The 18,433-nt window shown below is 36.6% G+C and overlaps 1 protein-coding gene across 2 annotated transcripts in view; it reads right to left on the reverse strand.

Annotated features, from left to right (window-relative positions):
• Nucleotides 1-3,891: 3,891 nt before the first annotated feature.
• VPS35 (VPS35 retromer complex component) overlaps nucleotides 3,892-18,433 on the reverse strand; it is a 41,500-nt gene continuing 26,958 nt past the window's right edge. For both annotated transcript variants that reach the window (XM_027092252.1, XM_027092253.1), the window contains 10 exons: nucleotides 16,259-16,368; nucleotides 13,777-13,873; nucleotides 13,522-13,670; nucleotides 11,872-12,079; nucleotides 11,312-11,467; nucleotides 9,315-9,437; nucleotides 7,109-7,288; nucleotides 6,362-6,601; nucleotides 5,507-5,650; nucleotides 3,892-4,862 (listed from right to left, as the gene is read on the reverse strand). In XM_027092252.1, the coding sequence (XP_026948053.1) occupies nucleotides 4,683-4,862; nucleotides 5,507-5,650; nucleotides 6,362-6,601; nucleotides 7,109-7,288; nucleotides 9,315-9,437; nucleotides 11,312-11,467; nucleotides 11,872-12,079; nucleotides 13,522-13,670; nucleotides 13,777-13,873; nucleotides 16,259-16,368 (1,587 nt within the window). In that variant the 3' untranslated portion in view covers nucleotides 3,892-4,682. The remainder of the gene's footprint in view (nucleotides 4,863-5,506; nucleotides 5,651-6,361; nucleotides 6,602-7,108; nucleotides 7,289-9,314; nucleotides 9,438-11,311; nucleotides 11,468-11,871; nucleotides 12,080-13,521; nucleotides 13,671-13,776; nucleotides 13,874-16,258; nucleotides 16,369-18,433) is intronic.

Raw genomic sequence — 18,433 nt, forward strand, 5'->3', positions numbered from 1 at the left:
AAAAACAACAAATAACACACAAGGGAATCCCCATAAGGTTAACAGCTGATCTTTCAGCAGAAACTCTGCAAGCCAGAAGGGACTGGCAGGACATATTTAAAGTGATGAAGGAGAAAAATCTACAACCAAGATTACTCTACCCAGCAAGGATCTCATTCAGATTTGATGGAGAAATTAAAACCTTTACAGACAAGCAAACGCTGAGAGAGTTCAGCACCACCAAACCAGCTCTACAACAACTGCTAAAGGAACTTCTCTAGGCAAGAAACACAAGAGAAGGAGAAGACCTACAATAACGAACCCAAAACAATTAAGAAAATGGGAATAGGAACATACATATCGATAATTACCTTAAATGTAAATGGACTAAATGCTCCCACCAAAAGACACAGATTGGCTGAATGGATACAAAAACAAGATCCATATATTTGCTGTCTACAAGAGACCCACTTCAAACCTAGAGACACATACATACTGAAAGTAAGGGGATGGAAAAAGATATTTCATGCAAATGGAAACCAAAAGAAAGCTGAAGTAGCAATTCTCATATCAGACAAAGTAGACTTTAAAATAAAGACTATTAGAAGAGACAAAGAAGGACACTACATAATGATTAAGGGATCGATCCAAGAAGAAGATATAACAATTGTAAATATTTATGCACCCAACATAGGAGCACCTCAATACATAAGGCAAAAACTAACAGCCATAAAAGGGGAAATCGACAGTGACACATTCATAGTAGGGGACTTCAACACCCCACTTTCACCAATGGACAGATCATCCAAAATGAAAATAAATAAGGAAACACAAGCTTTAAGTGATACATTAAACAAGATGGACTTAATTGATATTTATAGGACATTCCATCCAAAAACAACAGAAGACACATTTTTCTCTAGTGCTCATGGAACATTCTCCAGGATAGATCATATCTTGGGTCACAAATCAAGCCTTGGTAAATTTAAGAAAATTGAAATTGTATCAAGTATCTTTTCCGACCACAACGCCATGAGACTAGATATCAATTATAGGAAAAGATCTGTAAAAAATACAAAAACATGGAGGCTAAACAATACACTACTTAATAACGAAGTGATCACTGAAGAAATCAAAGAGGAAATTTAAAAATACCTAGAAACAAATGACAATGGAGACACGATGACCCAAAATCTATGGGATGCAGCAAAAGCAGTTCTAAGAGGGAAGTTTATAGCAATACAATCCTACCTTAAGAAACAGGAAACATCTCGAATAAACAACCTAACCTTGCACCTAAAGCAATTAGAGGAAGAACAAAAAAACCCCAAAGTTAGCAGAAGGAAAAAACTCATAAAAATCAGATCAGAAATAAATGAAAAAGAAATGAAGGAAACAATAGCAAAGATCAATAAAACTAAAAGCTGGTTCTTTGAGAAGATAAACAAAATTGATAAACCATTAGCCAGACTCATCAAGAAAAAAAGGGAGAAGACTCAAATCAATAGAATTAGAAATGAAAAAGGAGAAGAAATTGCAAGAGCTAACATCTATGTCTTGTTCCTGATCTTAGGGAGAAAGCATCCATTCTTCTACCATTAAGTATAATCTTACTTGTGGATTTTTCCTGACTTTATCAGGCTGAGGAAGTTGCCTTCTATTCCTATTTTACTGAGTGTTTATCAAGAAGGGGTGTTGAACTTTATCAAATGCTTTTCTTATGTCTCTTGAGATAATCATGTGGCTTTTGTCCTTTATTCTATTGAAGTGGTGTATTACATTAATGATTTTTAAATATTAAACCAATCTTGCATCCCTGGGATAAACCTCACTTGGCCATGGTGTTATCCATGTTATGTACTGCTGGATTCAATTTGCTAGTATTTTGTTGAGGATCTTTGCATCCATATTTATAAGACATTTTCTGTAGGTTTCTTTTCTTGTGATGCCTTTGTCTGGTTTTGATATCAAAGTAATACTGAATAGTCTCCTGCATTTTTCCTATATAAGATTTATCACAATTTACACTTCTCTGTTATTCCTTTCTCCCTTTTAAACAGTAGCTCCATGAGGGCAAGAAACATGTTTGCTTTCTTATCACTAACTCCTAGTGCATTGCTCAGTATCTGGCACATAATCAGTGCACAATAAACGTTTGTAGCATTCATCAATAAGCAAATCAGGACATGAGTATTGTGAAATAAAATTCATATCTTATAGCAAGACAAGAAAAAATTTACATATAATATTTTCCTGCCCTTTGGCCTCCTCACTCTCTCCTACTGCGCATTGTGTATCTGCATTATGCATTGACTAAACCTCCCTCCTTGGCAGAAATACATGCTCAACCATAAAGAGCAACATTCTCCTAGAATCAACAAGACAACTCCTTAAAAGATAACATTCCAGGACTTGCCTGGTGGCACAGTGGTTAAGAATCTGCCTGCCAATGCAGGGGAAACGGGTTTGATCCCTGGTCCAGGAAGATCCCACATGGGCCCCCTACATTTTGCTCATGATCCTCTGAACTGCCTGTCATGGGATTGATGTCCACTACTCTATGAGATGTCCTTCTGGCTCCGGTAGCTGATTTCAGCTAACTATTCTGTACCGACTTGCTCTAACACTTGAGTTTCCGAAAAGCATTCATTAAATTGCTGTGCCCTGGGAAAGCCAAGATCCACTGTCATATAGTACACATGACAGAAATGCCTCCTGTACTGGATTGCCTTAGCCCCTATACTCCACAAAGGATAGACAGTCACAAACACTTCTCTAGGACACTGTCACCCCCTTCTTAGTGTTTGCCACAAGGAAACGTGAGAACCATCTAAGAAACAAATGAAATAAGTTATTCCAAGTACTGTTAAAATGTTGTCTATGGGGACTTCCCTGGTAGCATAGTGGTTGGGAATCCGCCTGCCAATGCAGGGCACATAGGTTCAATCCCTGGTCCGGGAAGATTCCCACATGCTGCGGAGTAACTAAGCCCGTGTGCCACAACTGAGCCCAAGTGCCGCAAACACTAGGCCTGTGCACCTGGAGCCTGTGCTCCGCAACAAAGAGAGGCCACCGCAATAAGCCCGCGCACCGCAGCGAGGAATGGCCCCCGCTCGCAGCAACTAGGGAGGGCCCGTGAGCAGCAGCGAAGATCCAACACAGCCATAAATAAATAAATAAAATTTATTTAAGAAAAAAACGTCTATGGAATTTCCATCTAGGGCATTGTTATTCAAAGTGTGGTCCCTGGACTGGCAATATGTTGTGTGTGTGGGGGGGGGTACCTGGGGGTTTATTCAAAATATACACTCTTGGTCCCCACCCCGGACCTGGTGAATTCCAGAATCTGCATTTTACCAAGACCCTCATGTGATTTGTATGTTTGATAAAGCTTGAAAATCATTGGTCCAGGGGATGTGTAGGAAGGTAAAAATAGTTGACAAAAAGCGTTTTGTAACACCCATCTCCTGTGGATGTATCCTATTTAAGGCTTAAAATCATTGTGGCTCAAGCTTATGTAATTTTACCAAATTTGCACACACTATCCTATCAATCCATTTTATTCCCAGCTAAACTCCCAAATTGCTGATCCAGAGAACTGTGAGATAAATGTCTGTTTTAAAACACTGAGTTTTGGGATAATTTGTCACACAATAGATAACTAATATAGGTGGGAGGCTTTTGGGAGTTTATGTGGAGGTATCATTCCTAGGAAAGAAGAGTAAGGCTGAAGAAAGCAAATGAGTAAATATGACTAAAAGAGTAGATGGTGTCCTGCTCAATAAGTGTTTAAAACAAGTGAACAGTTGAACAAGTGAGTGTTGTGAATGTTGAGAATATACAATAAACTCCATATACATTCTACTAGTTCCTTTTATGAATTAAGGTAGTGTGAAAGGAAGAAGGTCCAAAATTGTTAATAGCAACTTTTATTGTTTCACTGGTGAAAAAAAAAAATCATAATTGTATGATGCATTTCCCCCTAAATTTACAACAATGAAGGTTATACATAAATTATATAGATCACAAATTTTCTATTTTATACTATTTAGAACAAAATTATTTTGATAAATATGTCCAGAGGACAACCTAAGTTCTTAATGGATGGCTGAGTCCAAATATGCAAAATATAGCTTCTGGTTTAGACCATGGTGCTTTAAAATTCTCAAACATGCATTAATATACTCTAATTTTAGGGAAAATATTACACATGGCCTTATCTTGCATTTCAGGAGAAGCCCAAGCTGAATTTCACAAACAGTATTCCTTTCCTCTAAATTAATCTCAGAACAGAGAGACAGACACTTTCTGGTTAGTACTCCCAAGTAATGAAGGAAATTACACACTCAACAATGAAACAAAACAGAAAAAAAGGAAGGAGAGCTTCATTAGTCACAGAGATAAGTGGGGTTTTTTTGGCTTTTTTTGTTTGTTTTTTTTTAAACAGATCGCAGGAATTTAAAATAGCAGATCAATCATGCTACTTAGGGTGATCAGACAGACCTGAACACTTATGAAGTGAATAATTTTATTAAGGTCTTGAAGGTGAGTGTCTGGAGGTACTGGGTAAAACACACCACAGGTAAGAAATGGGAAACCTACCTCAGCATTTCTGAAAGGCACAATCTATGGAAGGGAAGCCTAGTATAATAAAACCCTTACTGGATGTACATGGAAAGGAGGATGGTGAGCCTGGCTCCTTTCTAAAGGATGAGACCCTCGTAAATTGGCCCCTCAGATTCCGGTGATTCCCGCCTCAAGCGCAAATGCTCCAGTGTGTTATGAAAATGTTTGTTAATCTGCTCTGTTTCTTCACTGGACTCAAGATTTGGGAGGTCTTCTCGAATCTTTTGGATAAGCTGATTCAAAACCTGAATCGTGACCTACAAAAGAACAATTTTACCATCAAGCATGTACCACACACACAAAAAAAATAACGTAATTTAATAAAAATGTTTTGAGGAGCTTGTGTTACTCTCAGCAGTTACCAGATTATGAAAACAAAGAAAAAAAAAAAAAAAGAGATGAGAACATGATTCCTGGTTTGAGCAACAACTATTGGACATTCATCCAAAACAACAACCGAAAAAAAAAAAAAAAAACTTAATGGAAATACAGAAAATCATAAACCAGTAAAAGAACAAAAGCAAAATTTTATTTAACCTACAAATATTGATCCATCCTTTATTTGGGAATTATTCTACACTTTTATGGGATGACAAATCAGCCTACTATTCAGCATTTGTAAATTATTTTTTATTTTTTAAACAGGGAGTGACTATTTTATAAAATATTCATAAACAAAAGAGATAAGAATTTTCTTGCACATAATAAGCTCTTCTGTAAGATGCATCTATATAGACAGAGAAGAATTTTAGAGAATGAAAGAGACCACTAGGTAGATTCTCCAAACTCTGACCCTTGTAAACAAAAAAGAAAAGTATCAGGATGATAAACTTTTGTATGTATCAAATCTAAGAGTAGGAAAGGAAAATAGTTCACTAACAGCAATTTATTATTCACTTACCGCATCATTTTCCTTTTCATAAAAATAGATATATCTGTTCAGAATTTCTATAAAAAGTTGCACTTGTAAAGAGGGGTCCATGCACTGATTTGCTATTTTTAGAGCTTTCTTTAGGCATTCCATTACCCTCTTGCCTCCGTGAAGCTAGAATAAAGGGAGTGAGGGGAGTATTAAAGAGATTAATGAATCACAAATGTCCCATTTCACACAAAGAAATAAACACACTACAGTGGCTCTTTCATATTTTAAAAGGACAAAACCAATTTAAATCCTCTTCATTTTTTAAAGTACACAGCTATATATTTTTTTATTTTTTTATTTTATTTTTTTTTTTGCGGTACACGGGCCTCCCACTGTTGTGGCCTCTCCCGTTGCGGAGCACAGGCTCCGGACGCACAGGATCAGCGGCCATGGCTCACGGGCCCAGCTGCTCCACGGCATGTGGGATCTTCCCGGACCAGGGCACGAACCCATGTCCCCTGCATCGGCAGGTGGACTCTCAACCACTGCACCACCAGGGAAGCCCACAAAGCTATATTTTAAAACAAATATATTATTTGTTTTATATATTTATATGTTAAATGTTTTATATTTATGTGTTTTGTATATTTTTTAAAGATAGTGGTACAAACTTGCTATGTTACAAAATCCTCAAAGTGGAGGCTTCACCACAGGATGTAACTCTATATGTTACTGTCCATTTAGTTTCTTTTAACAAAACAAAGCAATATTCTTTGTCAGGTTTCCAAGCACTGCACATGTTTTACCTCCAAGGCAAAAGGCCCCAGCAGCCGTTCCCTATCAATGATCCCCTCTCCTCTAACACTGTTGGTTAGGAATGACCTCCCACCTTACCTCCTCCCCATTTTTGTCTGTGTTTCTGCCAGACCAGAAGAGATGTGCACAGGTGCTCACAGCTCGGCCCTGATCAGGTTTCTTCAGAAGTTTGGATGCAGCAAGAGCACACTGAGTCCTCAAGGGTTCATGATTTTCTTCACTGAAGCACTTCATCCTCTCAAAAGTACCAATGATCAAGGTGATGGCAGCCAGCTGTGCTTTGGAATCACTGATTTCATCTTCATACAAAGAAAATGCCTGGTACACACAAAGCAGAAGTGACCTTTAGGGACCAACCATCTACTAGAGCATTTTCCAAAGTATTTCCCATCAAAGCCCCATCCTGTGAGTCATTCAGATCAGAATATGGTTCAGATCAGAATACGCAGTGCCCTCGCTTGGAGAGGCACAAGACAAAGATGCTGACAAGTTGCAACAAAGAAACTTGTTTTAACTTTTGTTTAATCCAGGGTTCCCAAAATTAATAACAAAGGAATTTTTTTCCCCCATGAAACAGTTTTTACCATAACCCACTGGAAAATCTTCAATCTCATTAGCACCCAATAACTGATCAATTTTCCTGCTCCAAACCAGTCAATAAAACTATAGTGTTAAGAAGCATAGTATTTCCCATCAAGATGGTGAGAAAGGGGTAGTTATAAATTCAGTGAAGAGTAAATCCACGTGCACCACCACCATTAACTACAGACAGGTGACTGAACAGAGCAAACGGATTAAACATCCCAGAAAGAGAGCAGATCACACCTGGGACATAAATTCATATGCTACTGTTTCATGATTTTCAAAACCAATTTCTCCAGCAGCTAGAGCGCCCTGAAGAAAAAGTCTTAAGGGTAATTCTGCCAGCTCTGCTTTGATCAAAGCACTGATAGTCTGGTGAGCAAATGAAAAAATCTTCTGGCATTTCTTTTCCCATTTGTCATCCTAAAACAAAAAAAAATAGTTTAAATTACTTTAAGTTCAAGATTAACTTGCTTAAGAATATTCATTTTATATAAAATGTCTATAGAACAAACAGGAAAAGTGTTAAAATTGAGTTCACAGTTTTCCTGCTATCTTCTGTCTCATCTGTGGAGTACACAAGGAAATCAAGCAGGATGTCTTCTCAAAACATCCATTTGAAGTCACTGGCTTTGCAATTTTTATATACTTGGTATTGGTTTTTTTGCATCAGAAAAAGCAACATATTCCCAAATTGGACAGAATTAGGAAAATACACAAAAGAATTTTTTAAAAATTAAAACCATCCCTAAATCTACCACCCAGCAATAATCACTGATAACATTCTAATGTTAATGTCTTCCTTTCTTTTTTCTATGCAAATATAATGTAACTGTGATCCTCTGTGTATGGTTTTCTACTTTAAAGTACTTACTGAAGAATTAAATTGGGCTCATGCTGCATGTAATTTGTATTCAACTTCTTTTCTTTCACTTATTTTGTCATAATTTTCCTCATGATACTAAAGTTATTTAAAATCATTTTAATCACTAGAAAATATTCCACAAACTGGATATAGCATAATTTACTTAACTACTTCCTTTTGGAAATAAATGTAATATAACAAATGGTCTGTAAACACAAAGCTTTATTGAATCCCTAATTTTTTCTTTAGTATAAATTTAGAAGTGGAAATACTGGGTTTTTTAAGGCTCTAGTTACACACTGCCAGAGTTTTCTAGAAAGACTGTAGTAATTCACATTCCCACCATTACTAAATGAGAATGAATTCTCATCACACCACGGCTATTGCTGAACCTTATTTTTCTTTTTTCTTTACCAGTTTGATTTCTAAAAAGGTTCACTGTTACAATTAGTAGTGAGGTTAAATATTTTATCCACGTTTGACCATCCAAATTTCTTATTAATGCAATTGATTCTTTTCACTTTTAAGAGAGGATAATAGTCACAGACTTTTACAAGGACTAAATGCAATAATCCAAGTTTATACTCCTTGGCACAGTGTACGGCACATAGTAAGTAAATGCTCGTTGCTTTTTTTATTGTTACATTCACAAACATCTATCCATAAAATACTGGGAAAAAGGAACTATGAGAGGCTGGCCTCATAAAAACTGGCCAAAGGCATGCTATGTCATACTGGTAAGTCTACTGAATATACCTTGTTTCTCCATTATTAGAAAATAAAGTTTATGGTGTTTGTTCCTTAATATAAACCTGACTGTCCAACTTTCAGGTACATTAGGTTAGGGTTTTTTCTGCGCCGTGAGGCTTGTGGGATTTTAGTTCCCCAATCAGGGATGCAACCTGGGCCCTCGGCAGTGAAAGCAGATTCCTAACCACTGGATGGCCAGGGAACTCCCAGATTAGGATATTTTCTACACCACTGAAGACTTAGCCATAATCCTGTTTGTAAAAGGACTAAGCTCATTAAAAAATGTACACAACTCATAAAATTATTCAATTACAGGCTTTTAGAGAGCAGCAATTATGCAATGCTGGGCCCTTTCATTAGGCAAAGCTTAACATGAATTAGATCTTACTTGTTATGTACTGCAACCTCTGAATAAGATTATTATATCACTTCAGAATTAGTACTTCATAAAGACTCCCAAGAAAATAAAATCGTTCTTGAGAAACTAAAGCATTCTGAGCCATTTTGTAATAAACTTATAGATGTCTCACAAGTGATCTTTAGACACAGGAAAAACTTCTAACATAAATTTAAACTGTTTTAATCTTTCATTTCTAAGTGTTTTTTATGTGATTCCTCAACTAGTATGTAATCTTATCTACCAACATCACTATTGTCAATAGTGATACTTAAGTATAACACAGGATGAGTAATGAATTGAGAGTTATTGAAACTGGGATTTTATTACACCATTATCTATTTGTATATGTTTGAAATTTTCTATAGTGATAAACTAAAACACATACACAGAGGAAAAAGGGGAAAAATTAGTGACATACTTAAAAGTAAACCCACCACTTTAGAATTCTCTTTGTAGCGAAAAGCCAGCTGGTAAGCTGCAAATACCAAAGGTGGCAGTGTGAAGCGAATCCGCTGATTTCCACCAGCTCCAAAATGTTTTCGTGCTGTGTTTAAAATCTGACCAAAACAAACAAAACCCATTAATCTTTTCTGTAATTATAGAAACTGTAATTAATCACTTATAAAATTAAACAGGAGCTCTAATCATCATGATTGCTACCATTTTTTGAATATGTATGATATACCAGACTTCATGGTATACTTTTACATTTCTTAACTTGCCGAGTCATCACAATCACCCTAGAGACAAATACTAAACCCATTTCACAAATGGGGAAGACTGAGGTTCAGAGAGGTTGTATAACTTGCCCAAAGTTACATAGCTAGTCAGGGGCAGATATAAATACATGTTCATATACACATGTGAGAAGTATACTGTGTTGATAAAGAGCACAGGCTCTGAAGACAGATACAGTTAAAAGTAGATTCTAACACTTACTATCTGTGTGACCCTGGGCACATTAATATTTACCTTCTCTTAGCTGTAAGTTTCATTTGAAAAATGGGGCAGTATATTTCTCTTAGGGTTGCTGGGAAGATCAAGTAATAGATGTAAAGTGTTACCAGTACTAACACAAGGTATGTACTCAAAATATTGACTATTATTATGATACAAAAAATATGCATATTGCTGGTATATCACACCTCCTACTTCAGAAAAACATTAAGACCATTTAAGTCAAGGGAAATGGTAACACACTTTAAAAAAGAGCCATTAGTAAACAAATGTCTGGTTGTTTCAGAAAAAAAAACACAAGAATTCATGAAATAACTTAATATGTGTGTCACAGTGTGTGACATATTCAGGTTTTGTAAATTTCTCTGACAGTCATAGATGGATAGAGAGAATGCATTCCCCCTTGGGGAAGTCACAGCTAATGATCCTCACCTTAAAGGTGTTTCTGTACATGGCATAACCAACTGGCCACAGGTGGAAAGCATACTTCCTAACTACTACATTTGGTATACAACAAAAAATGAAAACACACATAGGCCATGTGACACAGAAACATAAGGGAATCAGTTAAAACATCTGAACAATGGAGCCAGCCACTAGGTATAGATCACACACAGTGCACAGATTATCTGACACTAAGCCAAGTTGAAGACTGTCGCACTACCAACAGAAATCAGCTTCTTTTTCACAATGGCTATGAAGAAGTACTAGAGTGTCAACTATGACAAAGTCAACACAGGAAGAAAGTCAGGACTCATCCTCAAATAAAGGTGTTCTTCATTACTAACACTTAGCCTCATGCATCCAACAATGGTTAAACTACTTTGCCCAAACGATAATTAGGCAGCCATATGTGCTACCTTTCATAAACATAAATTGTCCAGTATCAGTCACCAATACTCCTACTCAGGCAACATGTTTTATTCATTTCACAAAGGTTTATTGAGGACTAAGGACAAAGAAAGGGAGAATCTCATCTGATTGTTTTTTTCCAGGAAAAGGGGGTTAAGAAAAAGGCAATTTTAATTTTAAAGTCTTCACACATTTTCCATGTGGCAAACACAAACAACTTCTATTTGCAAACCTTGGAAACATATACACAGTTGAATATAAGGATTTCACTCATACTTTAAAAGTTTATTATGAAAAACAAATGAACAATTCTACAAGTAACACACAGTTCAAAAAGAAAATGAACATGGACTGATTATAGGACACCCAACTAAAGGAAGATAGGTTTTTCTACAATTCTTAAGAAGTCTTCAAAAGAAATGACAGCAACCAACTTGTTCTTCATAAGCTCCAGAAGTTTACAAACAATTATGCATTTAATCATAAAGTTCAGTTAATCTCTTATTCAGTTTCAATTCTTTCAAAACCTTTTAATACCACAAGCTGGATTAGACCATTTGAGACACATCTACACGACTTCATTAGAAGTTGTTGAAGGGGTATAGTAAGAGTTAACTCATACCAAGTACTGCTGATCAGGGTCCTCAGACCGTAGAAGATGAATGAATCTGCCCACAAGGCTCTGCTCATCAGCAAAGTCCTCTGGGTCAGGGTCTTCTACAGGTTGATCTGGCTGATCCTGAATCAACGTTGATACCAAATTCATTATGGAATCCACCTGTATCATGGGAGACAGAAACCCACTGGGGTGAAACAATCAGCATATAATGCCACTGACAAAAGCATTTCTAGTTGTGTAAAGTAGTTACGAAATAGTATTCCAACATAATTCCTTCTTCTGTATGAAAGTATATGCATGTTGGTACACATATAAACATTTAGAAAGAGACGCACCAAATGTTAATCAATAGTTAATCAATGGGCCTCTCTTCCTGGTGGGATTATAGTTATTTTATAATTTCTTCTTTATACATTATCTCATTTATATAATGAATAAGCTACTTGTAACTTTTTTTAGTAGTAAATTACCCTCCCCGCCCATCTCATGTGTTTGTCTCAAGGTCTAAAACCGTAACTACATTGTCTCTGTTTTTCTAATAAAGCATGTGGGTATTCTCTTACCTGGTCTTGAGAGACAATTTCTGTGTTATAATCCAGAACATTACTAAGCACATAACAACTCATGCTTTTTCTGGATTCATAGTCAAAGTACTCAAAGAGTGGGTGAAAATGTTTTAATTTCAAGACTGTTAAAATATTGTTGTAAGTGTCAACAGGTATCTTCAGAAGTCTGGTGAGCTCCTTTGAAACTGCACTACTGGTAGCAATACTGCAAAAAGAAAAACAGCAGCCCTTTAGTGAATGAAATTAACTTCTTATATACACAAACAGCACTTGATTCACAAAAATTTGAAATTTTTCATTTATAATATTAAAGGAAATGGGTCAAGTGAATCACACCATCCCAAAACACTCCAATGACTTCCAAGAGAGGTTTATCAGATGTCTTTCTAAACACATTTATTCATCTATTAATGTCCTATTGATACAATAAGTTATGCTAGTCTCCAGTTCATAAACAGGTTGTATACCTGGAGTTAAACTGCCTGTCTAGAATGTGGTATTTCTAAGGGAAGTATTTTAAGTGGTAGTTAGGTTTCTAGGGCAGCCAATAAGTACGGGATATTCGGGGTGACAAAGCCATGCAAAAATAGCAATTCAACAAAATAGAAAAATACATAAATTATTTCTTCTGCATCAGATGTTGATGACTAAGGAAAAGCAGGATGAAATTAGGAACATTCCGTGGGGGCTGAAGAATATCCAGGCATTTATAAGACCTTTAGAGGTTGGGATTTCTAATTTTTTATCTTGTCTAATTTTACTTTAAAACTCACTTAGTGGGGGAAGATATAGATACATCACTTATTCAAGATCTGGAATGTTTTTCAGTTCACAAAAAATGGGAGTGACAAAAAGAAAAAGGAGGAATAAAAAGAGGTAAAAGGAAAAGAAATCTTCCAGATGTTAACTAAACCACTGGAGGAGAGATGGAAAGCGGAAAGATTACGTGAGTATATATAGGGACCTATATATATAGGGCAAGGAGGGGCAAGGAGGGGTCTAGATTGGGCAAGGAGGGGTATAGGGCAAGGAGGGTCCTAAATTGACCGCATGTTCAGAAGCAGTGAAGGATGGGACAGTAAGAGGACTGCTGGGAAAACAAAAAGGGATCAGAACTGCCCACAGTGGCCACTAGAGGATGCAACAGGTCCAGGACAGCATAGTTGAAGAAGATGCAAGTAGACAACAGAATATTATACTATCCTTGATGGTATCAAAATCAAAGCTCAAAATAGAGAAAAATTTAAACCAATTAATTTCCACACCTTAAATACATACATGCCTCCCTAATTTTTTCACATCTTACTCATCTGTAGGAAACCACTTCTCATGGAAATACTGCTTGATATAAATAGTTTCCTTACCAGTTTAAAAACTAACTCACCCATATATACAAAGGGGTCTGAATTGGAGACACTGGTCCCTGAAGACTGCTATGGTCTACGAGTGCCACTACTTGATCAATGTACACAGCCAAGCAGTTGGTTGCCACTTTCTGCCCTGATTAGTACCAAGCATGTCGATCTAACAAATACTTAAAACAAGATGAACGCTAACATTTCAAAAAGGAATTGCGAAAGAAAAATAAATCTGGGACAAAAAAGTGCTTTACAAAGGTTTTTACAAAAATGTTTAACTTTGACTTACTGTTCGAGGTTGAGCTTATTAAATATCTCCACTGTTGTTTCTAGAACTTTATCAACATAGTCCACACGATCAGGATAACACTTCATAGCGAGATTAATGAGAGAGACTTGTAAAGATACAACGTCCTCCGAAGGCATGTCTTGTCTCGACTGGAATGTTCAGAAAACCATGGAATTTATTTTAAACAATTAGAAGAGGAACTACCACCTGAGAAGTTTGAAAGTTTTGAGAACTTAGCAACAAAGCCATACAAACCTGTATTACTGTAGCCACCTGCTGTGAAAATATGTCAAAAAGTTTAATATCTGTTGGAATTCCAGGTCCATCTTCACGGTGAGCAAATAAAGCTAATCTAAAAAAGAAAATAATCTTTATTTAAAAGGATATAGGGATCTGGGTAGTGGGATCATGGATGACATTTTATTCTTTATGCTGTTCTGTATTTTCTCCAAGTGTATTTCTCCTAGAACCTTTCTCCTAAAAAGATTTTTAAGAAGGACAGGGAACGTAGCTGACCATTCCCTCAATTCATTTTTAATGAAACAGTTTTACCAATGATGCCTTATTTCACTGTATTCTTACCATACACAACAAATTTTCGACAGGCCAATTCTGCCAAATTAATTAAGTAGATATGGATAGAAATGTATTAAAGGTGATAAACGTATTCAACAGTCATGATTAGAAAAAATAATCTTTTAAATATAAAAAGCACCTAGACTCTTTTAAGACACTGCATTTTTACTACTGAAAAGTTTAAAACACAACGAATTCTAAAAGTAGTAAAGTTAACTTCTATTTACCACATCTTAAACTATACAAAATAATGTCTGTTCCATTATCACTAAGTGTTTATCATGGTTACAACTAGACGCACATTTTGTTGTGCACAGAAGAACCACTACTGACAGAAACAGTTAAGTGACAATACACCCAACATAGGAAAATCCAGTTATTAGCTTCCATTAAGAGTATGCCCAAATAGAGGACTTTACTGGTGGTCCAGTGGTAAAGAATCCACCTAACAGTGCAGGGGATGCGGGTGGGATCCCTGGTTGGGGAACTAAGATCCCAAATGCTGCGGGGGAATTAAGCCTCCAGGCCACAACTACTGAACTCACACACTTCAACTAGAGAGCCTGTGTGCCGCAAACTACAGAGCTCATGCGCCTTGGAGCCCACATGCCACAACAAGAGAGAGAAAACCCGTGTACCACAACTAGAAAGAAGCCTGCGTGCCACAACAAATGATCCCGCATGCCTCAATGAAAATCCCACATGCCGCAACTAACACATAGTGCAGGCAAAAAATAAAATAAATTAATAAAAAAAGAGAAATGCTTTAAAAAAGAAAAAAAAAAGAGCATGGCCAAGTAACTTATAATTCTTAATGTCCAGGACTGACAAGATAATTTGAAGAATTCTGCTATATAAACTCTCAGACTTTAAAACTAATAACTTAGATATTTAAAATATAATAAAACATATTTGCAGAAATAAATCTACACTTGGGTTTCTGGTTTCATAATGTCAATGAGTGTATGCTCACAAGTAGGACACATACTATGTACTAGCACCCAGCATGCACTCATTAAAGCTATTATTAAAGGCCAAGTTTTATACTTTTAACAAAGACCAAGGGCTAAAGAAGTCAAACTTAAAGAGGATTTACTAACATTTTTAATACTTGAAAATTCTTCTTTAAAAACATGTGATGATGCAGTGATTACCTGAACGTCCTTTTTTTTTGGTTTTTTGCAGTACGCGGGCCTCTCACTGTTGTGGCCTCTCCCGTTGTGGAGCACAGGCTCCGGACACACAGGCTCAGCGGCCATGGCTCACGGGCCCAGCCACTCCACGGCATGTGGGATCCTCCCGGACCGGGGCACAAACCCGTGTCCCCTGCATCGGCAGGCGGACTCTCAACCACTGCGCCACCAGGGAAGCCCTACCTGAACATTCTTAATCATCTATATTTATGGTTACTTGATAAAGAAGACTCCAGATCAAACTGGTTCCCACTGAAAGATAACTTTCTTTTTTTTTTAATTAATTAATTTATTTATTTTTGGCTGTGTTGGGTCTTCATTGCTGCACGCGGGCTTTCTTTAGTTGCGGTGAGCAGGGGCCATTCTTCGTTGTGGTGTGCGGGCTTCTCATTGTGGTGGCTTCTCTTGTTGCGGAGCACGGGCTCTAGGCACATGGGATTCAGTAGTTGTGGCACGTGGGCCCAGTAGTTGTGTCTCACAGGCTCTAGAGCACAGGCTCAGTAGTTGTGGTGCACAGGTTTAGTTGCTCCATGGCACGTGGGATCTTCCTGGACTAGTGATCAAACCTGTGTCCCCTGCATTGGCAGGCGGATTCTTAACCACTGTGCCACCAAGGAAGCCCAAGATACTTTCATCATGGTAAAAAACAAGTTTTGCTCTTCAGTGATCTTTGGATTTATAAAATTTGGATTTATGACTAACATCTTAGGTCTATATAATGTCTTTAAATGCCAATTAAATGCATAGATTAAAATATATTACCTTCATGACCCCTGTACAATTAAGAGCTAAACTTATTTCATGCGTAAGCTAGACAACCACTTAGTAAGTACTCAGACTTACAGAACTAGTGTAACTACATCAAAAATATTAATAAAGATGGAACAGAAAAAAAGAATTCACAAAAATGTTTTAAATTCATTATTCCCAAGTCGGAACATCTGCCCTCCAGTGTTGGAAATTCTTACCTATCAATTAAAGCAATGATTATGTTTTTCACATTTACATTTTGGTGTAACTCAGCACAGGCCCGAAGAAAAGGATTCAAAGTTTGAAGGTGGAATTCGTCAGGGAAAACCTGAAAATCAAATAATACTCAATTATTATTAAAACCAAATAGTAAAGATCAATTAGAAAAAGCATTTCACACAATATTCTGGACTTAGTATTTAAAGTTCATATTTGTGGGGAAAAAAATCATTTTAATCTTATAAAACCAAATTCAAATACATCACTTTTAAGCCTCTCTAAACATAACCCCAGAAAGAAGTATTCTATTAACCAAAGTACATCTACAAGTTTTTTTCCAGGTTTATATTTATTTATCTATTTAATGCTCCTGACAATTTTATAAGGATCTCTGTTAGTCCCATTTCAAGGTAAGAAAAATGAGACTCAGTAATGCCAAAAAATGACAAACCAAAATATCAAAATTTTAAGTTAAGGAAGGTCAGTATTTTTCCTTTGCATCAGCTTCCAGTATGGCCCATCTGGCAGTGTTAACAACTCTGTCTTTATTTTATTTCCCTTTTTTCTTTTTTTAATTGGGGTATAGTTGTTTTACACTGTTGTGTTAGTTTCTACTGTACAGCGAACTAAAGCTCCCTGTGCTATACAGCGGGTTCTTATTAGTTATCTATTTTATACACATTAGTGTATGTATGTCAGTCCCAATCTCCCAATTCATCCCACCACCACAACCCCACACCCCCGCTTCCCCCACTTAGTGTCCATACATTTGTTCTCTACATCTGTGTCTCCGTTTCTGCCTTGCAAACCAGTTCATCTGTACCATTTTTCTAGATTACACATATATGCATTAATAGACAATATTTTTTTTTCTCTTTCTGACTTACTTCATTCTGTATGACAGTTTCTAGGTCCATCCACATCTCTACAAATGACCCAATTTCATTCCTTTTTACGGCTGAGTAATATTCCATTGTATATATGTACCACATCTTTATTCATTCATCTGTCGATGGGAATTTAGGTTGCTTCCATGACCTGGCTATCGTAAATAGTGTGCAATGAACATTTGGGTGCATGTGTCTTTTTGAATTATGGTTTTCTCTGGGTATATGCCAGTAGTGGTATTGCTGGGTCATATGGTAATTCTATTTTTAGCTTTTTAAGGAACTTCCATATTGTTCTCCATAGTGGCTGTATCAATTTACATTCCCACCAACAGTGCAGGAGGGTTCCCTTTTCTCCACACCCTCTCCAGCACTTATTGTTTGTAGATTTTCTGATGATGGTCATTCTAACCAGTGTGAGGTGATACCTCATTGTAGTTTTGATTTGCATTTCTCTAATAATTAGTAATGTTGAGCAGCTTTTCATGTGCCTCTTGGCCATCTGTATGTCTTCTTTGGAGAAATGTCTATTTAGGTCTTCCATCCATTTTTTGATTGGGTTGTGTTTTTGATATTGAGCTGCACGAGCTGTTTATGTATTTGGGAGATTAATCCTTGTTTGCTGATTTCTTTGCAAATATTTTCTCACATTCCAAGGGTTGTCTTTTTGTCTTGTTTATAGTTTCCTTTGCTGTGCAAAAGCTGCTAAGTTTCATTAGGTCCCATTTGTTTATTTGTTTTCATTTCCATTACTCTAGGAGGCGGGTCAAAAAGGATCTTGCTGTGATTTATGTCAAAGAGTGTTCTTCTTGTATTTTCCTCTAAGAGTTTTATAGTGTCCAGTCCTACATTTAGGTCTTTAATCCATTTTGAGTTTATTTTTGTGTATGGTGTTAGGAAGTGTTCTAATTTTATTCTTTTACATGTAGCTGTCCAGTTTTCCCAGCACCACTTATTGAAGAGACTGTCTTTTCTCCATTGCATATTTTTGCCTCCTTTATCAAATATAAGGTGACCATATGTGCATGGGTTTATCTCTGGGCTTTCTATCCTGTTCCATTGATATTTTTGTTTTTGTGCCAGTACCAAATCGTCTTGACTACTGTAGCTTTGTAGTATAGTTGGAAGTCAGGGAGTCTCATTCCTTCAATTCCATTTTTTTTTTCTCAAGATTGTTTTGGCTATTTGGGGTCTTTTGTATATCCATGCAAATTTTAAGTCTTTTTGTTCTAGTTCTGTAAAAAATGCCATTGGTAATTTGATAGGGGTTGCATTGAATCTGTAGAT

Source organism: Aethalodelphis obliquidens, unplaced genomic scaffold (assembly GCF_003676395.1).
Source record: "Aethalodelphis obliquidens isolate GAN/ISIS:26980383/991018 unplaced genomic scaffold, ASM367639v1 scaffold75, whole genome shotgun sequence".
NCBI classification, from domain to species: domain Eukaryota; kingdom Metazoa; phylum Chordata; class Mammalia; order Artiodactyla; family Delphinidae; genus Aethalodelphis; species Aethalodelphis obliquidens.